The sequence below is a fragment of the Amblyomma mixtum genome, chromosome 7, assembly GCF_055824585.1.
Source record: "Amblyomma mixtum isolate Tamu chromosome 7, ASM5582458v1, whole genome shotgun sequence".
NCBI classification, from domain to species: Eukaryota; Metazoa; Arthropoda; class Arachnida; order Ixodida; family Ixodidae; genus Amblyomma; species Amblyomma mixtum.
The window spans coordinates 57,031,465-57,051,981 of NC_143018.1; the positions used below are offsets into that span (position 1 = coordinate 57,031,465).

General features: G+C 47.9%; 1 protein-coding gene across 1 annotated transcript in view; it reads left to right on the forward strand.

Moving 5' to 3' along the window:
• The window catches only part of LOC149336143 (lysosomal alpha-mannosidase-like), a 54,141-nt gene that overhangs the window by 29,262 nt on the left and 4,362 nt on the right, over positions 1–20,517 (forward strand). The window contains exons 14-19 of the mRNA XM_089554085.1: positions 528–740; positions 4,607–4,725; positions 7,396–7,491; positions 9,504–9,579; positions 9,888–9,974; positions 14,733–14,951. Coding sequence (XP_089410211.1) covers positions 528–740; positions 4,607–4,725; positions 7,396–7,491; positions 9,504–9,579; positions 9,888–9,974; positions 14,733–14,951 — 810 coding nt within the window. The remainder of the gene's footprint in view (positions 1–527; positions 741–4,606; positions 4,726–7,395; positions 7,492–9,503; positions 9,580–9,887; positions 9,975–14,732; positions 14,952–20,517) is intronic.

The following is a 20,517-nucleotide window of genomic DNA, read 5'->3' on the forward strand; positions in this document are numbered from 1 at the left end:
CACATTGAAACTTTAATGGGTTCTACATTTATCTATGGCGGCAACCACGACTGTTAATTTAAATACGTGAAGCATAAGTATGCGTTTTTCTTTTCCTCGAGGCTGGCTAATACATATGCCATGCTCTTATGTAACTTCTCTATAACGCTTTGAAATGTTTGCTGCCGGCGCCACTGCGAAACTGTACAGAACCACTGCAATCCAGGAACATCTGATATTCGAGGCATCCTGCGCGTTATACTAGGATGTTCTACGTAATGTTATACTAGTCTATGTTTGACTTTGCTATGCTAGGTTTTGCTATCTCTGCTATCGCTGTTCTTGTTGTGTTCTGCTATAATATTTTATGCTATGCTATGATATTATTCATCAGGCTATATCATGGTGCTCTACGTCATGATGCGCAGAGCTGTTTACTCTTTGGTGTGCAATACTGAGCTGCACCTGTTTCCCTGTGTTAAGCCTAGCCGAGTCGGGAGACAGTGCGTGATGACACGTCATCTGTCTCGGTCCTGATTTCTTCCCAGAGGTACCACATAGCGTTGGACCCAAATTCGGGCCTTCTTTCGTCCGTCCTCTTGCACGGCTCCAAGGTTTCGGTGAAGTTGAGGCAGACCTTTGCCACGTACTTGTTCGAAAGGACAGCTCCGGAGAACGCCTCCACGCCTGGCCACTACGTTTTCACCGCAACTAGCGAGGCACAGGAGTTGGGCGACCAAGTCACCTACCGCATCGTCACGGTGGGTCGAGCCGCATTTATGCATCTTTTTAAAGAGGTACTTTTGACGCTCATAAACTGATCAACTCAAGAGATCAGTGAGTGAGTGAAAAACATTTATTGTCCAACAGAATGAGACTACCTCAACCAGACCTCCCCTGTCCTATACCCTCAGTTGAGGGAGGAGGATCGGGACAGATCCGGCCGCATGGGGTAGTCGCTTTAGATGCTGGCCAGGATCTTTTGTATCCCGGCGGCCTCTTCAGCCAGTCGGACGGCGGTGAGCTGGAGCTCAGGGTCCGAGCTCCGGAGCAAGGTCTCCCAGGCGTCTCTACTATTAATGTTGTTTGCCCTGCTTGGTGACTGGCTACACTCCCGCATTATGTGGTCGAGTGTCCCTCTCAACCCGCACTTCTTGCATTTATCATCCTCTATTTCTGGAATGATATGTTTGCTTAGAATTGGGTGTGGGTAGACATCTGTTTGTAGACGCTTCCATGCCACCGCCTGTTGATAGTTGAGTGTTATACTAGGCGGGGGAAAATACCTGCGATGTTGTCTGTAATATTCTGTAAGAGATAAAGATTGATCAAGAGATCATAAATTGTTCTCTCGTTCCTGTAGAAAGGTAAGCACGCACGATCTGCGGCGGCAGATCAGTGTCACCCGTGTACTGCTGGCGAGCTTGCAGTCATGGCACGCTCATGTGACCGTGCAGTTGTCATAACTAGTGCCTCGGGCTAGCTTTCCCAAAATCACCAAAACGGAGACGGGCGGCAAAGGGATGTTTGCATTCGTAGTCGTTTCGCGTCCGTGCAGCCGAGCATTACATGAAGATCCCGGGAGTGGGATGGAAACAGCTTCATCTTTGGACGCATGGGAAAGATGCAGGAGGCAGGGGAGGTGACACCGCATGACAGCTATTTTTCCACACTCGCTGTTTTCTCTCCTCTTCATCCTAGCGTGGCTACGTCACTGCGCCACGAAGTTCGACCGAGAAACGCGACATTAACAGCTGTGCTGTAAAAAATTATGAGTCAAACAGCAACCTCAAATATTAACACACTACGCCACTCAGAAATATAGCACTCTACAGCGCACACATAGCTATAGAAGGCTGCTTTAGCATAGTACTATTTCGCTGTCCACTTAAAACATACAGATTCAGAAAGTTTGCCTCGGTAATTTTTACACGTTTATTCTGTACCATTCAACAGTTTCTTTTTTTTTTTCAGACAAGATCGAGGTTACCTGTTCCTACTCAATTTACTCCCTTAGGCAGCGGATCAGGGCAGTTTCATTACGCCAAGATATAACCAACCGAAACGTTCAAAAGTTCTCATTCGTACCCTGCTGATAAGGAGAACAGCGGTGAGACTGGAACGTTCACTCTTCCCAAGTTCGCGAGCAAATATCTCAAAGCAGCTGCTAGCAAGCCAGTGAAGCCACGCTGTTTTTTGTTCTCCATTTAATTCAATTAGGTCACAAAGCCAACGCGCCAAAGCCGCTATAAACAGAAAATGAGGCATCACATTCCCGTAGGTAAAGGACAGCACCGCTGGTTCGGCTTTCATAAAATGAGGGATCTGACACGACCGGAATGAACGCACATTAGCTTTGATGACTGGAGTTTAGTTTTTGGCTTTGTCATAGAATGCTTCACATATTGCGTTACGTGGTACATAAACGCAGTGGACTTGCTGGTTCTGCCCCCTTTCGATGACATTCGTACTAAATCCAGTCTACACACGTGTTTCAGCCATTGCTCAGTGCAGCGGGCTAGTAATACTCATATGAGCCAGATTCCTGTTCAGCTCACAGCAAAAGTAGCTGCTCGGGTTTGGACCGCGTCGGTGGCAAGGGGTTGAAAGGGTTCGAAGAATAGCAAAGCAGACATTTGGGCTAGTTGGTGTGAATTCATGGTGGAAAAAACAGCGCAAACTAAGCCATAAAACACAGAAAAGTTTGCGCTGTCTTAGTTTGCGCTGTTTTTTCCACCACGAATTCGAAGAATAGCCTTTGTTTATCCCAGTTTACCGATCTTTATCCTAGCTTTAGAGTCAGTCACCGATAGAGGCTGAGAAAGCTTTAAAACCAGCAACGGAGGAGAGGTAGTTTCTCCAAGCTTCCGGCCTGTTGAAAATGGAGGATACAGTAATAAATCCGCACCGACTTTTAGCATATTGAAGACGTACTAGCATAAAATACATACCTGACAGCCGGACGCCTCCTGCGCACCTGCACTGGCCTTACTGGCCCCGCCTGCCACTGCACGTGCACAGGAGTCCGATTAAGAGGTATACCCCTCCGTTATGCTAAAAGTCTCTCCTAGACACTCGAACCAGAGCGACGGGCTCTGGTTCGCTAGCCACTGCATCCGCAGAAAATGACCAGTAGACTGTGTACGCTTGTCTTTTGTCAGTACAATTGTGCAATGGCTTTTGCTCTGTCCGAAATGTTTTTTTAGTATAAAAGTTTTTGTAAACGCGCTCGCAACTGCAGCATGGTCGGTTCTGAGAGTGCAAATTCTCTCATATTCGTAAACATTTAAACTGCTCTTATCGAGCAACCAGATATTCATGTACATTGCGGTGACTGCGCCATATATGTATAGTGTCTACTGTTACAGTGCAAAGGTGAATTTCCTTACAAAACTACCGCGTCGATTTGTGGATTGTAGAGTACTGTCTAAATGGTGAAATACAAAAAAAAACTTGGAAAGGAGCTGCATAACGTCAGCAGTGACCGAAATCTACAGGCTCCATATAATGCTTTGAGATTTAGAGTTATCCTAACTTTCGTTTTAAAGTGTCCTCTGCGTTCCTACAAAAAGGCGTAATCGAAATTGAGAATGCACACCTTCAGACAACTGGCAGTGGACGTTACATGAATATTTCTGTAAGAATATCTTCCTCAGAACAAGTTTTGTAATAAGGGAGTAATTACTCACTGACATCCACCGAGCGCAGCCACACGGCTACAAAGAAAAGCTACGAAGTTTCTGAGAAAGCTGTTTAGCTTTCCTTTGTAGCCGTGTGGCTGCGCTCGGGTGGACTTCAATGAGCAATTACTCCCTTATTACAAATCTACTCCACCTTGGGGGATTCCCCTAAACATTTGACCAGAACAAGTTTTGTGTGAGATGCGATTGGTGTAGCAATATGCGTAATCAAAAGAGAAGGGTTTTAAAAGTGCAAAGCAAGCTCTCACCTTACGGTAGTAAAAAAAATGGCTGAGGCTTAGCTAAGGTTAAGCCTAGTCAGATGCGAAGCATATTGATGGCTAGGCTTGGTAATACGTGGCTTTCGTTGGTTGAATACTTGGTCATTTTAATACAACCACTAGAAGCCTTCGTCGTGGGGGAAGACAACGGCATGGCTACAGCGGAACGCCGACTAACCCCGAGACGCGCGTTGGGTGAGCGCCTGGATTGCCACGGAAGCCGCGTCCGCCTGCCCGGTGGAGCGAGCGTTTCACCTACACCGAGTGTGAACGCGCGTTCGAAATGCGCGGGAATGCCGCTCGAGGACATTCCGGCGTCTGTGCGATGGCATCGTTCTCCCTCTCCCAGCGCGTGACGGCGATCTGTCGTGACGCCATTGTGTCACGTGGTGTGACGTCAACAAACCACGTGATCTGCACGGCGTGCAACCGCAGCGACGGCACAAGTTGGAGCCCCGTCTCTCATCTGTCGTGACGTCATTGTGTCACGTGGTGTGCACAGCGTGTAACCGTCACGAAGGGCTTGAGTTACCTATTGTAATATGCTTCGCATAAAAAACGGCTTGTTAATAACGTTTCACCCACATGTGCACTCTGTTATAAATGTTGCTGTCTATAAATGCCATCCTGATCCGTGTTTTGTATCAATATCGCTTTCTTCAACAGGGACCCCTTGTGCAAGAAATCCACCAGATCTTCAACAACTACCTTTCGCAAGTGATAACGCTACACAGTGACAGTCCTTTCATCGAATTCACCTGGACTGTGGGACCACTCACGGAGCTGTAAGGCTAATATAGAAGCAAGCGGCGCCAGCGCCTTTTCCCAAAACGACACATAGTATGATTGAAACTCACTTGTAGCAATGAGTACTGAAATTTAATGAAAAACAAGAGGTCGCACTAAAATCGGGGCTATCATAAGCTAGAAAAGGCCAGAAATAAGATACAGATGTCGCCGGCCTCGCCATGTGCAGAAGTAACTGCAATTACGTCAAGACTGATATCTATGAGCAAATCTCCAGCGGTAGGTTACACCGCCATTAATTAGCAAGTGGTGACCACCACGTGAATTTCCCAAATTTGAAAAAGTTAGCGCGCGAAGCAATTGTAGCTCTTCGCTGTCGAATAGATATGACCATGGCCGAAAACAGGCAGAAAAATTATTTTCACTAAAAGAAAAATTGATGAAGCTTTCCTCAATGTTCCTCAGCGACCACCAGTTCAATGTTGGCGTACCCAGCAGTCGCACCAACTTATACTTCGCCTGTTTTATCCCCAAGACTGCTAAGGAATGGAACCACCTTCCCGCTTCCATCGCTTCCATTACAAACGCCGACTTGTTTAAGAATGCTGTAATTGATTTTACATCGTAGTGCTACGTTACTTGTTCTGTTTTTGTTCTGTATCACCCCCTCCTCTCTGTAAAGTTTCGTCCCTGATAGTAAGTAAATAAATAAATAAGATGGAGTGTTGAACTGCCGCGAGATGCGACCCGCTAGGCAGTTGAAAAATGCGTAATGCTCAATGCCAGTGCGAATCGCGTCTTCTCCAAAAGGATAGGCAGATTGCGTGCCTGTATTGTAGTCATGCTGTCAGTTACTGCACGCACGTAAAGGAATCAAATCACTAAGCACCTGGCGACTGCTCATGGCTTATTTATTTTATTTATTTATTAATACTGCTGTCTCTGAGCAGAGACATAGCAGGAGTGGGTAAATACATGAGTAAAGTCAAATAACATGCGTAGCATAGAAATACATAACACAGAAGTATTAAAAACAGATCAACAGGTCAAATTGTCAGGCAACTGAACAACAAACTCTTCAATTGGCAATGAACGAAGTGAGCCGTCCAATCCATTCCAAATTTCAACAGTTAGAGGAAAAAAAGAAAATTTAAAACAATTAAATATGGTTTGAAGGGAACGAAACGAAAGAACGAAAGAAGGCAATGTCTAAGTAGTTAGACGCCAAGGCATTAGCGTTTACTGATCAATTCTGAGGGTGTCTTGAAGCTGCGAAACGAGTCCCGATCTATATGGTTCTTTTCGATGACTGTCGCAAGGGGCACAGTACTGGAACTCTTCAAAATGCTTGCACAAGACACAAAGCTCCACCTTTCCCCACGTCGAAGGCAACTGGACAAATGATTTTAATTCAAACGGCTGCCACCACCAGCCCCGTGGCGCTGAAAACTAAAATCACAGCGGGAACTTGGAGACTTCGGTACATCCCATTGATTTTCTATGGGCGTTGGAAATAGTGCGAACGCAGCAAGCATTTCATAAGGAAGGTTTCGTGGCGATGTTGAAGATTAGGCTCAAAGTTCAAGCTGAATCTCATGGGACTGTCTAGTTTTATAAAAATAAAAAGTTTAACATATCACCGATGAGTTTCCGGCGGCCAGCACAGAATACTAATTACTGATGCCCGAGAATGATGTGTATGAGTACAAGTTACTGCTAATGCAGTTTTGCAGCGCTCTTTATTAAATTTTGATGGCTCCGTGACATTAATCGACGGCAGCCAGTCCCGTGAAACATAAAGCTTGCAATAATTCATAGTACTGTGCTGCTTTCTTGTACACAAATTCTTGAACATATAAGCGTTTTTTAGATCTCACGAACAGAGAGACAGCGTTTCTTATACGACCGATTACATTCAACCAATGACGATAAAAAAAGTATTCTAGCAACAAAGGGGCCGTCTTATAGACCAACTTTAAGCATAACATGTTCTGAATAGTCTCATGGTTCACTCATTAACAGCTGCTCTTACTGGAAGCAGTTCAGCGATCATTAAGTTTTATGCACGTTTTTTACGGACGGTTAAAATGATCGGTTGCTTGTTCCTCAACCATCCTGACTCTATCCGAATATTCTTTATACCATGCAGAGGTATTCATCTTTGCTAGCAGGTGAAGGAAAACATGAGCACATTGAAAACATGACGCGATCGCAGCTGATGATGGCACCACTGGTACAAGAAAAAGAAGAAAAAAGATCGTATAAATTTTTTCTTCGGTCAATAATGTTTCAGTTGCAAGTCCGGCGTGCGTCCTATTCTTTCTCTCTCCATGTTTGTGCATATGCGCTAGCAAACATGTGTGAACACATTGTGCGGCGGCACCCACCGATACAACTTCGCAAAGACCTACAGGAAGTCACCATTGCCTGAACATAATTTTGCGGAATCTACCCTAGTGAGCTGCTGAAGGGTTAGTGAAGAAGTGTTTGCGAAACACACACTTTATGCAGCCGCATGACTGTGTACATATCGCGCCGTTAAGAACAGGAAGCACTAGAATAAGTGCTCTTATTTCTTGTTTACTGCCTAGTGCTGGTGCACTTTTTTAGCTCTGTGCCATTGCTGGTTTGCCTACATTTTAAAAATTTTGTTCCGAAACGATTCCTTTTGTTTTCATTTTTAGGATGACGGAGCCCACCAAGCAAAGCTTTGCAGGCTGTGACGTGGTCAGCATATTCGACAGCGACCTCCACAGCGAGGGGTTCTACACGGACAGTAATGGCTGGAGGGACATGCACAGAATGTGAGTTAAAATGGCACACTGTGCAATAAAATAGTTTGTAAAGACAGCTCCATCTTCGAAAATTCAAAAAAGTAGTAGGGTTTTAACGTAGGCAAACCGAGTAGACGTGTGAAAGTGTGTGTTTAGCATGGTTGGCTCTTGGTTTTGCTTTTTTAGGTCCTGGGACGTCTAGCGACGACATTAGTTAGATAGTAGCCTTAGTTAATGACTACAGCGATCTGCAATGCACCGCGTGAAAGTGTGTTGCAGTTGACCACGCCGTGTGATCTTCTGCGGCGATAGCATGGTCCTCTCGTGCAGTGGACAGCGAAGCTAATCTGTTCGCTCCAAAGCGGGTTTGAACTCCAGTCGCGGGACCATTTACTAAATTTATTTATTTATACTCTGGCCAAGACCATCGTCAAGGTATAGCTACACACAAATCCGGTGAGCCGGTTAGATCTCGTGAAGTAGTGCTTTGGACCAAAAAATGTCGTCTGTCCCCATCGAAGCGAGATAGAGGCTTGGCCAGAAATAAGAAAGAGGCAAGTATGCGGCCTGGCGCTACTTTCAGTACTTATCGCCCATCTCCTGGTACTCGCGGTCGTAAGTTGCTTCCAAACCTTTGGAAACACGTCACCGACAACGCTTGTAGGCGGTAAAGGAGATCCCGCTCACATGCGGCAAGTTAACACAGAAAGCAAGTGCTGGGGGAGGTCCAGAAGAGCTGCTAAACCGCCGCCACCTCCCTGAAAGCATTTACACGTCTGTACAAGAACATTTCATACGCAGCAATTGACCACACTTAGGCCGTGCAGTGCTATTTGCGTAACTCAGCAAGAGCAGCCAAAACCGTTATATATGAATTAAAAAGCTATATTTGAATTCAATCTCCCCAACTTGCATTCGTTTCTCATACGCTTTTCACACGGTTATATTCAAGTGATGTGGAACATTCTCGAACAAAAATTTTCGACCTAAAATATTCGACCGACATTATATCTTGCAATAGTTCCCAGTTGCCTCATAAATAAATATTTTGTCCAAAACGGTGGATTTGACAGCCACAGTTGAGTAGGTTTTCCTTCAAGATCAGGGATGTCAGAGATGTTGACACCGATTACAGTTAGTACTTGAACTACGGAATACTCTTGAACATGAAGGCAAATTGAAATGAATGGTTAGACCGACGTTCTTGGATTCATCACTTTTAGTGGCGATAATACAGTTAAGCAATTTGACTCTCCAACTTTGAAGGTAAGCTCCGACATGGCAAAAGAAAATATGGCTGTTTTCATTACCCAATTTATTATCATTCAGAGCCATAGGAAACCTTTGAGGCTTCGCATGCATATCCAGCAATAGTGGACAAAAGCATTTTTGAGCGAGAATGAGTTTATGAGCACATTTGTTATATATTGCAATTTTTTTACCAGTAACATTTTTGCTCTCGTCAGTAGCGTTCCCCGTGGGTAATATAAGGCAGTCTTAACTGCTTAAATGGAAAAAATTTAAAAATAAAGATTTTGCAACACATTGGAAGAATGGACCAATACATTCATTACATTTCTAACTCTATCTTAAAGTTTTTTTGAATATTCAACCTTTTTGTTCAAGAATGTCGGGCATGACAGGGGCAATTCAGTTTCTCTCAATGCGTTGTGACGCCGTTTACAAACAGAAGAAAAAACAGTTGTGTATTTATGCGATACATGAAATCTATTGTGTTATTTCATGCATGTATTAGACGTCTCTCTGTAACCATAGACAGTTCTAGACATCGAACGCAAGCCGTGCAAAGCTCATCCCCTTCCACTGCAGCCGAAAGTACGAACTTCTATTTACTAATCACTGAATTAACTTCAATGACTTTTACGTGGAACAGAATCTTACAAGCTGTGCAAGACGCTTATCTGTCCCTGGGTAAAGTTGTAAAGAGTTCCCACAAGCATGCTGAGTAGTTCACATGCTAGGAATGCATGACACATTTCACGTGAAAGCTTGGAATGCAGCTGCCCGTTGACTCGGCGCAGGGTGAGTGCCCGAGAAGGAGAGAAGTGGCCTATCTCGTCCAACTACTATCCTGTGGCTTCCTGGATCTATATTCAGGTAGGCTGAGCCATAAGACGCCTTGGTTCTCAAATAATCCTACAGTTACGAAGAGAGACCGGATTGCTATAAAATTAGCAGCTCTGTGTGGCTTCTGTTCGCGTGATAAAGGCGTCGCCAAGAATTTGTTATATTTATCATTGCGTAAAATTCACGCCATCTTCAGCGCAATGAAATAGTCTCTAAACGCGTTGCTCTCAAACTATTTACAATGCTTGTTCGTTTTTGTGAGTCACAGGGGCAACCTTCCGAGGAACTAGTATCCCACTCATTGACACGCGTTCATTACACTTCACCCTCACCCGCAGGACAAAGACCAGGATTTGCAGATGGTGGTTCTTCCGGACCGTGCCCAGGGTGGAACCAGTCTACGCAAGGGACACATCGAGCTTATGGTAACTTTCCAGCTTACGGCGGTGGCTAAAGGATGGGGCCGCTGAACTTCAGCAGAAAAATTAACCAAAAGCAGGCCTCACTGCCTACCGTACAAAGTACATGGAAAATTGTCCACCTCAAGCCATGGCCATTGCTTTACTTGAAAGATATCAACGCTCGTCGGTAAAATACAGCTCAAGCTGCGTTTTGCTATAGGGCAGGACAAAAAAAGGCAGGCAAAGCATATATCTCCTGGCTCAAATACTTAACCAAATGAGCTTTCTTATATTTCTAATACACCTAAACATCGATGAAACAGCAAGCTGCCACAAAATGAGAGCCACAATGCAATCGCAATGACAACTCAGACTAGATTGGGGAACTTTAGTCAGAGGACGTAAATAGATGAAACGGCACCGTACGAAAGCGCTTTGGCGCGGCGTAGACAAACAGTTAAAGCCGAATTAGCTGCAAAAGAAAAGTAATACAATATCGAAACAGCAGAGACACAGGAGAACTCATGAATGAGTATTAGAGTAGAAAGAATTACAGCAAGTAATGGCAATGCCATCCTTTCAAAATCCAACGCACGTCGTGCAATATTTCAGGTTTAGCTAAATCTTTCTTTTCCAAAACTATTATAGACTGGGAGCGGCTGCCTTCTACAATCACAACAGCACTTAATCCGACAGTGTTTCATGAACTTTTAAAAAGTGAAAGGGATGAACAATTCGTCTAGTTCTGTTGTTTGACCATAATTCGTTTGATTTTTATAGTTCGCCACTGTTTATTTGTTTCCATTATGTTCTTGTTGCGCGTTGTTGTTCCACCTCATTTTGATACTTGTTAGCTGTTCAACGACTCTGCTTTTCTACTTTTTTTAAGGGTTCAGTTTCTCATGACTGCATTTTTACCATCCCTTTATGTAATACCGTCGTAGCGAGGGCCTTTAGGGGTTTCTGTATATAGAAAGTGCGAACAATAGAAGATGATATATAGCTATTTCACAACAGGTGCAACTATCTATATTATACATCGAGATAAAGTATTAAGCGGTATGGCAGGGAGGTTGTTCAACGGAGTACGTATTGCTACCGAGCATAAAGTAAAAGTGGCTAAGAGGATGTGAATAAATGAGTGAGAGGATTGTGCATTCAAAGCGCGCACACAAAAGTAACCCAAGAAACTAGAGAAAACTACGCTCAGAGTACACACACATTACACACAGTCTGAACAAAAGGAACCACAAACACTAAAAAAGCACCACAGCCTGACTGCATAACTAACCGCCGAAAGTGCTGTTTACTATTCGTCATTTTGCCATCGTGTGTTCTTTTATTATTAGTTCCAAAGCATTAGACGGGGTCTCCCAAAAAGTGGCGGCGTTACATAATTTATGATTGGTCGCAATTGTGCAACGTCTTCAAAGGTAGGAAATTGCTAAATGTTAACCACTACAAAAGAATAGAGTATAATTGGTGTAGAATTGAAATTTATTAAGAATAGAATTTGAAAGAAATTCAAATGGAGCTTAATAATATTGGAACAGAATGGGAACAGAATTTCAATATTTTCCTATTCCTCGCAGGTAAATTTCCTAAGTGCTCCTGGTAATTTTTTATTACACTACTATGTCCTGAATGTTCAAAGGATACGAGGGACGTAAACTCAAATTGAAAATGATATGCTTTCTGTACACGGAAGACATATAAGAGGTATTTGTTCAATGTAAACGTGGAACACAAAGCCGCTGCTCTTCACGCCACTGAACTTTCCAGACGCGCTGCATAACCTGTCGCTCTGAAACGATAATGCAAGCAATACGCCCATCCACATAAGTAAAGAAAGATCGAAATAGTTTCCAGTGTGGAGCATGACAAGCAACTTGGCTATTACATGTACAGTCAGCCGTAGTCCACACGATTTACAAGTAGGACAGCCAGGATCGAGAGAGTTAAGAGATATAGCTGCTCATCATTGTCATCATCAAAATAAGCAAAGACCGCGGCAAAGACGAAGGCATAACCTATTGGCGGTGGAGTCTCCAGTGTAAGAATGAGTGCTAGTCTTCGTTTCCTTCGTTGCTATGCGAAGCGCTCTACCTTCAGCGCACGCCTTCCTGTTCGATGAAATGTTGTGTTATGAGTACAATCGGCGTGGATGCATATGAAGATCCGGAACTGAGGGCAACAACTCAAAATCTCGTGCTCGTCGAATGACCTTGGACGGTTCGAGACTGGCAGCGTGAGTAAACGGAGTTTTGTCCAAGAGCAAAATTCATCGCCCTTGAGGAAATACGCCTGCTCCCTCCAATACTAGGGCATGGAGAGAATTTTCTTAAGAAGATGAACCCTCAATACCATCGTGGAAGGTGCGTTGCCGTCCTTACAACAAATAAGAGGAGTGGGTGCCGCGGGCCACTGCACTTGGCGATGGCGCCGCGAACGCTCTCACCCAGCTTTCATGCTCCACGGACGCGCTCATAGCATGCTGGCTCATCGACCAGCTAGCCTTGTGGAACAAAGCTTTTGCGGGCGGCAAAGTTGGCGTTGGCTGAGTTCTAGCAGGGCAAGCTTTGAACCCGCTCCTGGGAAGACCCTGATGAATACGGGATCACGTAGCTATGCGGCGGCGACGAAAACGACGGCGCTTTAGTCATGGTTTGGTCACCTGCATGGCCAGCGCCAGTGGATCCACGATGTGCGGGTGTACAACCAACCGTACTTTGAGCCGCTCTCCGCCTTGTCCCCTTTCATCATCGGACAGGCGCCCAACCTGCAGCGCATGGTGCTGCACCCTCACTGCAACAGTCTTGAGCCTGACAGCGGATTTCTCGTAGCCTTTGGCCTGCGGCGTTGGCTTCGTGAACTTGACATGTAGGACGCTAACGTCAAACAACACGCTTGTACCCTTGTGGCCGAAATACTCAGAGAAAGCGCTCCAAGACTTCACAGTGTAAGTCTCGTTGGAAATAAGCTGTCTCCAGAGTCTGCAGATGCCTTGCTCCGCACGCTAGCCGTGCGTGAGCAGCCCAAAAACACAAGGGCTACCTCAGCAAGACAGCGTGCTTCCTGATGAGACCGCAACTGGACGGAGGGCTCACAGCATCTGTCGAAAATCACTACGCCGCCGCGTTCGATGAATTGCGACCCATAGCATGGCTTTGGAAGCAACTGGTGCCGCTGGAGGGGAAATCCGTGCTCAATGCCTCCCTCGACGTAAAGAGAGCGAAGTGCTACCTGCAGGAGAACTACCTGTTCTAGCTTATATTCTGAATTTCGGTGGTTGTCTGCGAGGCTGGCGAAGGTAGCGCACTGCTGTGTCTACTCAACGGTGACTTCTGGAGTGGCATAACGCGATACGTGAAGCTCAGTGATGTTCTTTATCTAACTGCTTAACCATTTACTGACGCGTGATGACCACCGTCGTCTTGTGTTTTATCTGTTCGCAACTTTACTGAATGACTGGAGCTAAATATATTGCAACGAGAGATGTCAACGACAGTAGCATGAGTAAAGTGTGTTGACTGGGTGCGTGCATGAGCCCTCGGCGACCTGTGCACTGTGCCCTGGTTCTTCCTGTATGTTTCTCGCTTTTAAGGCCTCCACTGCCAGACAACATTTAGCGGCATATACAGGAGTAATATATAATACCGATAACGGAAGTTTCCAGGAGAAGTCCTGTGGTGAGTAACTACCTCTAGCGCATCGACGTTGAAGCGTAACGACGTTTCATGAAGTGTAAGTGTGCAATAACGATAGTTGTAAAGAAATGTGAGTGACGAATCATGTCAGGAAAAGGGGAATGAGTCGAATTCTATGTATTTCCATTGGATCGGGCCACCCATTGCCCTTTTTGCGTCGGCTTTTAATGAATGGCGGCATTTTGGAGGGCGCAGGTAGGTGGGTTAGTGGCGGCTGATGCTTCTGGCGGATGAAGCTGGCTTGGAGAGTCTGGTGGGTCTTACGATGGCTGGAGGATTCACTCCATGCTTCACAGACATAAGGCCGGCATTTTCGCCATGCGCGATTGGTACTGGTATCGCAGTGAAAAGCAGCACTTATATAGCAACGAGAGGCCAAGGTTCGCAGCGCGCTGTACTGCTCGTACTAATAATCACAGCAGTATACAAAATCAGAACACCAATGTATCACTTTAACAGCCAAATGATGGTCATCAAAACTCTTTGTCCTTTTCTTCAGATTTTTCTTTCGTTTAGCTTTTGTTTAGATCAGGTGGAAGGCTTAAACAGACCGTTTCTTTGTCGGTAATTAACATTGTGCAGTTATCTTAAAATCAGGCGACTTCACTGCAGAGGAATGCTGTATCCGATTATAATAAATTCACATCACACGAAACGTGAAATCCGCATGTTTGAGCAAGACAAATAGCATCTGTGCTGCCTAAGGTTTTATTGCAGTAAAGTATTTCAGTTCATGAGTATTCCAGTTCAGTTTGTCTAATGTCGTTGAATGAGAAGAGTTTCCAAATATTTACGACAGTACTCAGCAACGTGCTGAGTATTACACGTTCGTTGCGGTTGATTCAGCTTGTTGGCCACGGCGTTTTGGAAGAATCAGTCGAAGGTAACTTTTGCTACAAAATCTACATGTGCCTGCCAGCAGACCCTTCAAAAACTTATTCCCTGTTTTCAAGCTAGTCACGATTGCATGTCATGAGCTTTTCCTCTTCAGCTACTCTGAGGTCTTGTTATTTACAATGTGCTCCCACTTCCTGTGCCCATCTTTCTTGCAACACCATCGACATCAACCGCCCAGCTGCACCGGTACCACACGACCAACGATGACCTTGGAAATCCTGAGACCATAGAGGAAACTAGCAGTGACGGTCAAGGACTGGTGGCCCGAGGAAGGCACCTTCTTTTCCTGGGTACCGCGTCGGAGGCTCGCCAGATGTTGCGTCCACAGGCACTGCAATTAGTCTACAGACCGGTTCTGGTGTTCGCTCCCGCTGGATGGCAGCCCAAGCAGGAAAAGGTACGGATTTAGGGTAGTGCCGTCGTGCGACACTAGCGTCTGATAACTCTCGAACTTAGCTGTGCAACCGAAGCGTTCGAATGGATCGCTGGACATCGCCAGTAGTCAAGGTCTTTGTTATAATGCTAATCCCGCCTCACCACTATATCGAACCCACAATAGTAGAGTAAGGTGCTGTGAGAATTAGATTCCTCATTTAGGATGGCCGTGATTGGTGCAACAGTGCGTGGAGTGGAAGCGAACTGCAGAGGACATCGTCCTGATGTTTATGTGATCGGGCTAATGATGATACCTCTATGTAAGGAAATAGTTCATAGGTGGATAACTTCATGAATGTCAAGAGGAGGCCTCCTTGGCGCCACTGCCGTATCATAAAAAAGACGATGTGAGCAGTTAGTGGAAAATTAAAGGATCTTGCGTGCACCCGTTCGTAGTTCGCATCTCCTCTGGACTGAAATTCCATACCTCATGTGTACGTGCGGTAGCGGTGTTTCTATATTTCTTCCATAATCTCATAGCTACAATCGTGGAAAAGTGTACTTATTAGCAGTTTTATCTCACCAGGACATTTGCTAGCGTAAATCTGCATTGCTTAAAAATTTTGTGGGCTGTAGTTGGCATTTCATTTTTCTTGTTCTGACACTGACAAGGAAAAGGCAAAGGTCTGGTGTGCCTTTCTACCTTACTTTGAGTCCTTGTCTGTGTGCACTACCAGTACGAGAAAAACTGCATTTCTTGTCTCACATTATCTCATCGCTGCCCTGATTAATATTGTCACGTAGCAGTTGGTACAGGTAGCGCCGCGTCCAGACGGCAGAGGAACGCCAACACCGAGATGATGCCAGCGCACACCGAGACGGCCAGGATGGAACGTCGAGCTTCGTCTTCTTCAGCAGCGAACCGTGTGGCGCACGAGCTGCGTGCCGAACAGCCGCCGAGCGGCTATTGTTGTATACGCGGCATTACCCTCCCTCTCGGAAAGAGCATCGGCCCGATGCTTTAAAAAGAAAATAGGGAGAAAGAAACAAAAAAAAACAGAGTAACGCACAGCACTGAGTCACTGAATGTCTCGCGAAAAATAGGGCTTCATCCGCACTACATGAACAATCTCTGGTCTCTGCTGACGGCGAGTAGTCCGGGAAGCCCCATCAGGGAGGACTTCATAGGTTACGTCGCTTAGCTGACGGAGAACTCGGTAGGGGCCGAAATACTGCTTGAGCAGTTTTTCGGAAAGGCCACGGCGTCGAATGGGGGTCCATACCCACACTTTGTCGTCCGGGGCGAACGTCATCAGTCTGTGGCGGCGGTTGTAACGTCGGGCGTCACGGTCTTGTTGGTTCAGGATGCGCACTCGTGCAAGTTGTCGAGCTTCTTCTGCGCGAAGCGTGAACTCCTCGGCGCCAACGTCGGGGTCGCGGCCATCATGGGGCAGCATTGCTTCCAACATTGTCGACACTTCGCGGCCGTACAACAGACAGAAGGGCGTCCTCCGCGTGGTTTCCTGTTGAGCCGTGTTATACGCGAAAGTAATATATGGCAGGATATTGTCCCAAGAGCGATGCTCAACGTCAACATACATGGACAGCATGTCGACGAGAGTTTTGTTGAGGCGCTCGGTCAGGCCATTCGTCTGGGGATGGTAGGCGGTTGTTTTCCTGTGAGTAGTGCCACTCAGCCGCATGAGGGATTCCAAGAGTTTGGCAGTGAAAGCGGTGCCTCTATCCGTGATAATTAGTGCTGGAGCGCCATGCCGGAGGACGATGCGTTCCACGAAAAATTTCGCAGCCTCGGCTGCTGTGCCGCGCTGGAGGGCCTTGGTTTCAGCGTAGCGCGTAAGGTAATCAGTAGCGACGATAATCCACCGGTTTCCCGAAGATGAAGTTGGAAAAGGGCCGAGAAGGTCCATGCCAACTTGCTCAAACGGGAGTCTGGGCACTTGAACGGGATGTAAAAGTCCAGCTGGCTTGACAGGGGGTGTTTTTCGTCGTTGACAATTACGGCACGTGCGCACATAGTGTCGTACAGTCGCCGCAAGCTTAGGCCAGTAATAGCTCTTTTTGATCCGAGCCAGAGTGCGGGCGTAGCCGAGGTGACCTGCGGTGGGCTCGTCGTGACACGCCTGCAAGATTTCTTCACGGAGATTCGCTGGAACGACGAGGAGGTAGTCGCTTCCGGTTGGAGAAAAGTTGGCTTTGTACAGCACGTTGTTGCGCAGACAAAAGGAGGACTGGGTTCTTGCGAAGGGCTGGGGAACCTCCTCGGTACGTGCTTCCAGGAAGTCGATGAGAGGTTTCAGCGCCGGGTCCTCACGTTGCTGACTGGAAATAGTCGCTGCGTCTACGGCTGCGATGAGAGGAAAGTCCGGTTCGTCGTCGTCGCGCGCAGCCTCGACTGGATATCTGGACAAGCAGTCGGCATCGTTGTGCTGGCGCCCTGATTTATAGACGATGGACATGTCAAACTCCTGAAGGCGTAAGCTCCAACGCGCAAGGCGGCCAGAGGGATCCCGTAAGTTCGTCAACCAGCAGAGAGAGTGGTGGTCGGTTACAACTTGAAAATGTCGACCGTACAGGTAAGGTCGAAATTTTGTCACAGCCCATACCACGGCAAGGCATTCTTTTTCGGTCGTGGAATAATTAGATTCGGCACGAGACAGAGTGCGGCTGGCGTATGCTATTACGCGCTCAGCGCCGTCCTGCCACTGGACGAGAACAGCACCGAGACCCACGTTGCTGGCATCTGTGTGGACGAGAGTCTCCGCACGAGAATCGAAATGACCAAGGACAGACGTGGTTTGCAAGCGTCGCCGTAATTCATCAAATGCCTGCTGCTGCTGTTCTGTCCACGTGAATCGGACGTCCTCTCTTGTAAGATGCGTCAACGGTGCAGCAAGTCGGGAAAAGTTGGCAATGAACCGCCGGTAATACGCGCAAAGGCCCAAAAAACGCCGGACCGTTTTCTTGTCCGAAGGAGTGGGAAAGTTGGCGACGGCAGCTGTTTTAGCCGGATCCGGCCGGACTCCACGATGGCTGACGACATGGCCCAGGAAAAGGAGCTCCTCATAACCGAAGTGGCATTTCTCGGGCTTCAACGTCAGGCCGGCAGATCGTATAGCCTGTAGCACGGTCAAGAGGCGCTGGAGGTGCTCTTCGAACGTTGGCGAAAATACAACAACGTCGTCCAGGTATACCAAGCACGTCTGCCATTTCAGGCCCGACAAAACAGCGTCCATCATTCTCTGAAATGTTGCTGGAGCTGAACACAAACCGAAAGGAAGGACCTTGAACTCATAAAGGCCATCCGGCGTCACGAACGCTGTCTTCTCGCGATCCCGCTCGTCAACTTCGATCTGCCAGTAACCACTTTTTAAGTCCAGCGAAGAAAAGTAGCGCGCGTGCCGTAACCGGTCAAGAGAGTCGTCAATGCGTGGTAACGGGTAGACGTCTTTCTTGGTAACCTGGTTAAGCTTCCGGTAGTCAACGCAAAATCGCAGACTACCATCCTTCTTCTTAACCAAAACCACAGGCGAAGCCCACGGGCTCCTCGACGGCTGAATAACACCATCCTGCAGCATCTCTTTGACTTGTTCAGCTATGGCTTCACGCTCCCGCAGTGAGACACGGTATGGGTTTTGTCGAATTGGTCGGGTACTGCAGTCCGTAATGATGCGGTGCTTAGCGAGAGGCGTCTGTTTGACTGCCGACGTAGACGAGAAACAGTCTTGGAACTGATGCAGTAGGCCGACTAGGCTCTCCCTATCGGCCGGGGGTAAGCCTGGGTTCACGTCGAGGATCAGCTGAGGTGTGCAAGAATTGGACGTTTCGCTCTGGAGGGCAAGGCAGTCGTTAATTTCGGCGATGCCCTCGAAGTATGCGACCGCAGTGCCTTTGGCGATGTGTTGCCGTTAGGTCCCGAAATTCGTTAGAAGGACATCTGCCAGGCCGTTCCGTAGCGTGACGATACCTCTGGCGATGCAGACCCCATGAGAGAGTACAAGCGCAGTGTTCTGTTCTGCTACGCCGTCAGCACTGCACAGGTCGTCACAAATGACGGTAACGAGGGCACAGGATCGCGGAGGGACGGTCACATCGGCGTCGATTATGCGCAGGGCCACTCTGCGTGGTTCGGTGTCGATTGGAATCGTTCCAGGGGTCGAAAATGTTACCAGACGATCAGGAAGGTTTATGATGGCACCATGCTCACCCAAGAAGTCCATTCCGAGGATCAGGTCTTTGCAGCAGTGCGGCAGAACAACAAAAGTGCCAACAAAAGCAGAATTGGCAATGGTGACTCGAGCAGTGCATCTTCCGACAGGCGTCATGAGGTGACCCCCAGCAGTACGAATTTGAGGTCCATCCCAGGCTGTCTTTACCTTGCTGAGGCGATCCGCGAGGTGCTTGCTTATGATCGAAAAGTCCGCGCCTGTATCGACTAAAGCAGTCACTGGGTGCCCGTCAACGTGAATGCGGAGGTCGGCGCTAACTGCATCGGTGTCAGGGAAACTCGGGTTCACAGAATCGTGCTGCGGCGGCATCGGGATCTCGGCATCGCGCTCCGGCGGCGTTCGGGGGTCTTCGTTATATCCGCTGTCAGCAACCTTCCCCCCTGAGGTCGCCGCTTTCAGTTTCCCCGGCGCGGGCTTGGAGACCGGCCCCGCAGTCCATCTGAGAAAGCCTGGCGGCTGGGCGACGTGACGCGTGCGGGAGACGGAGATCGGGGTCGGCGGTTAGAGGTGGTGTCATGGGCAGTAAGGTACTCCTCTATTTCGTGGGGTCGCTCACCGAAACGGGGACAAGGAGCGTCACGTGGGAAACCCCGGAGGCCGATTTCACGGTATGGGCAACGGCGATACAGGTGGCCGGCTTCCCCGCAATGATAACAGAGCGGCTGCTGATCAGAAGTGCGCCAAACAGCCGCCTTCCGGGCCGGTGGACGCATGGCAGGTCCTCGCTGAGGCCGCTGGTAGAATGACGGTGGCGGAGCGGTTGGCGGCGGCGGGTGGTACGGCAAGCGTTGCACAGGTGGCAACTCGGAACGGAGAGCCGCGGCGTAGCTCATGGGGCGTGGCTCCGGCATGACTGGAGGAGGCGGTGAAAATGCTTGACGAATCTCGTCGCGCACAACCTCGGTAAGAGCCGCAGCCGTCGGGTCAGACGAGGCAAGGGTCAGTTTCTGCAGCTCTTCACGGACCACAGCGCGTATGAGCTCACGCAGCGACGCATTGTCGCTGGACACGCTCAAAGAAGCCGCACTGGCGCTTGGCTCTCCGCACAAGGAGTCATTTCGGCGGCAGCGTTGATGCAAGGCCCGCTCAATGGCGGTCGCCTCTTTGATGAAGTCGGCTACCGTCTGCGGGGGATTCCGGACCAAACCAGCGAAGAGTTGGTCCGTCACACCTTGCATCAGGTGGCGGAGCTTCGCGGATTCCGCCATATCTGGGTCAGCGCGCCGACAAAGACGGGTCACGTCCTCGGCGAACATTGCAACGGTCTCATTAGGCTTTTGTACGCGAGCGTCCAGGAGGCGCCGCGCACGATCCCGGCGGTCCGTGCTAGCAAAGGTGTCC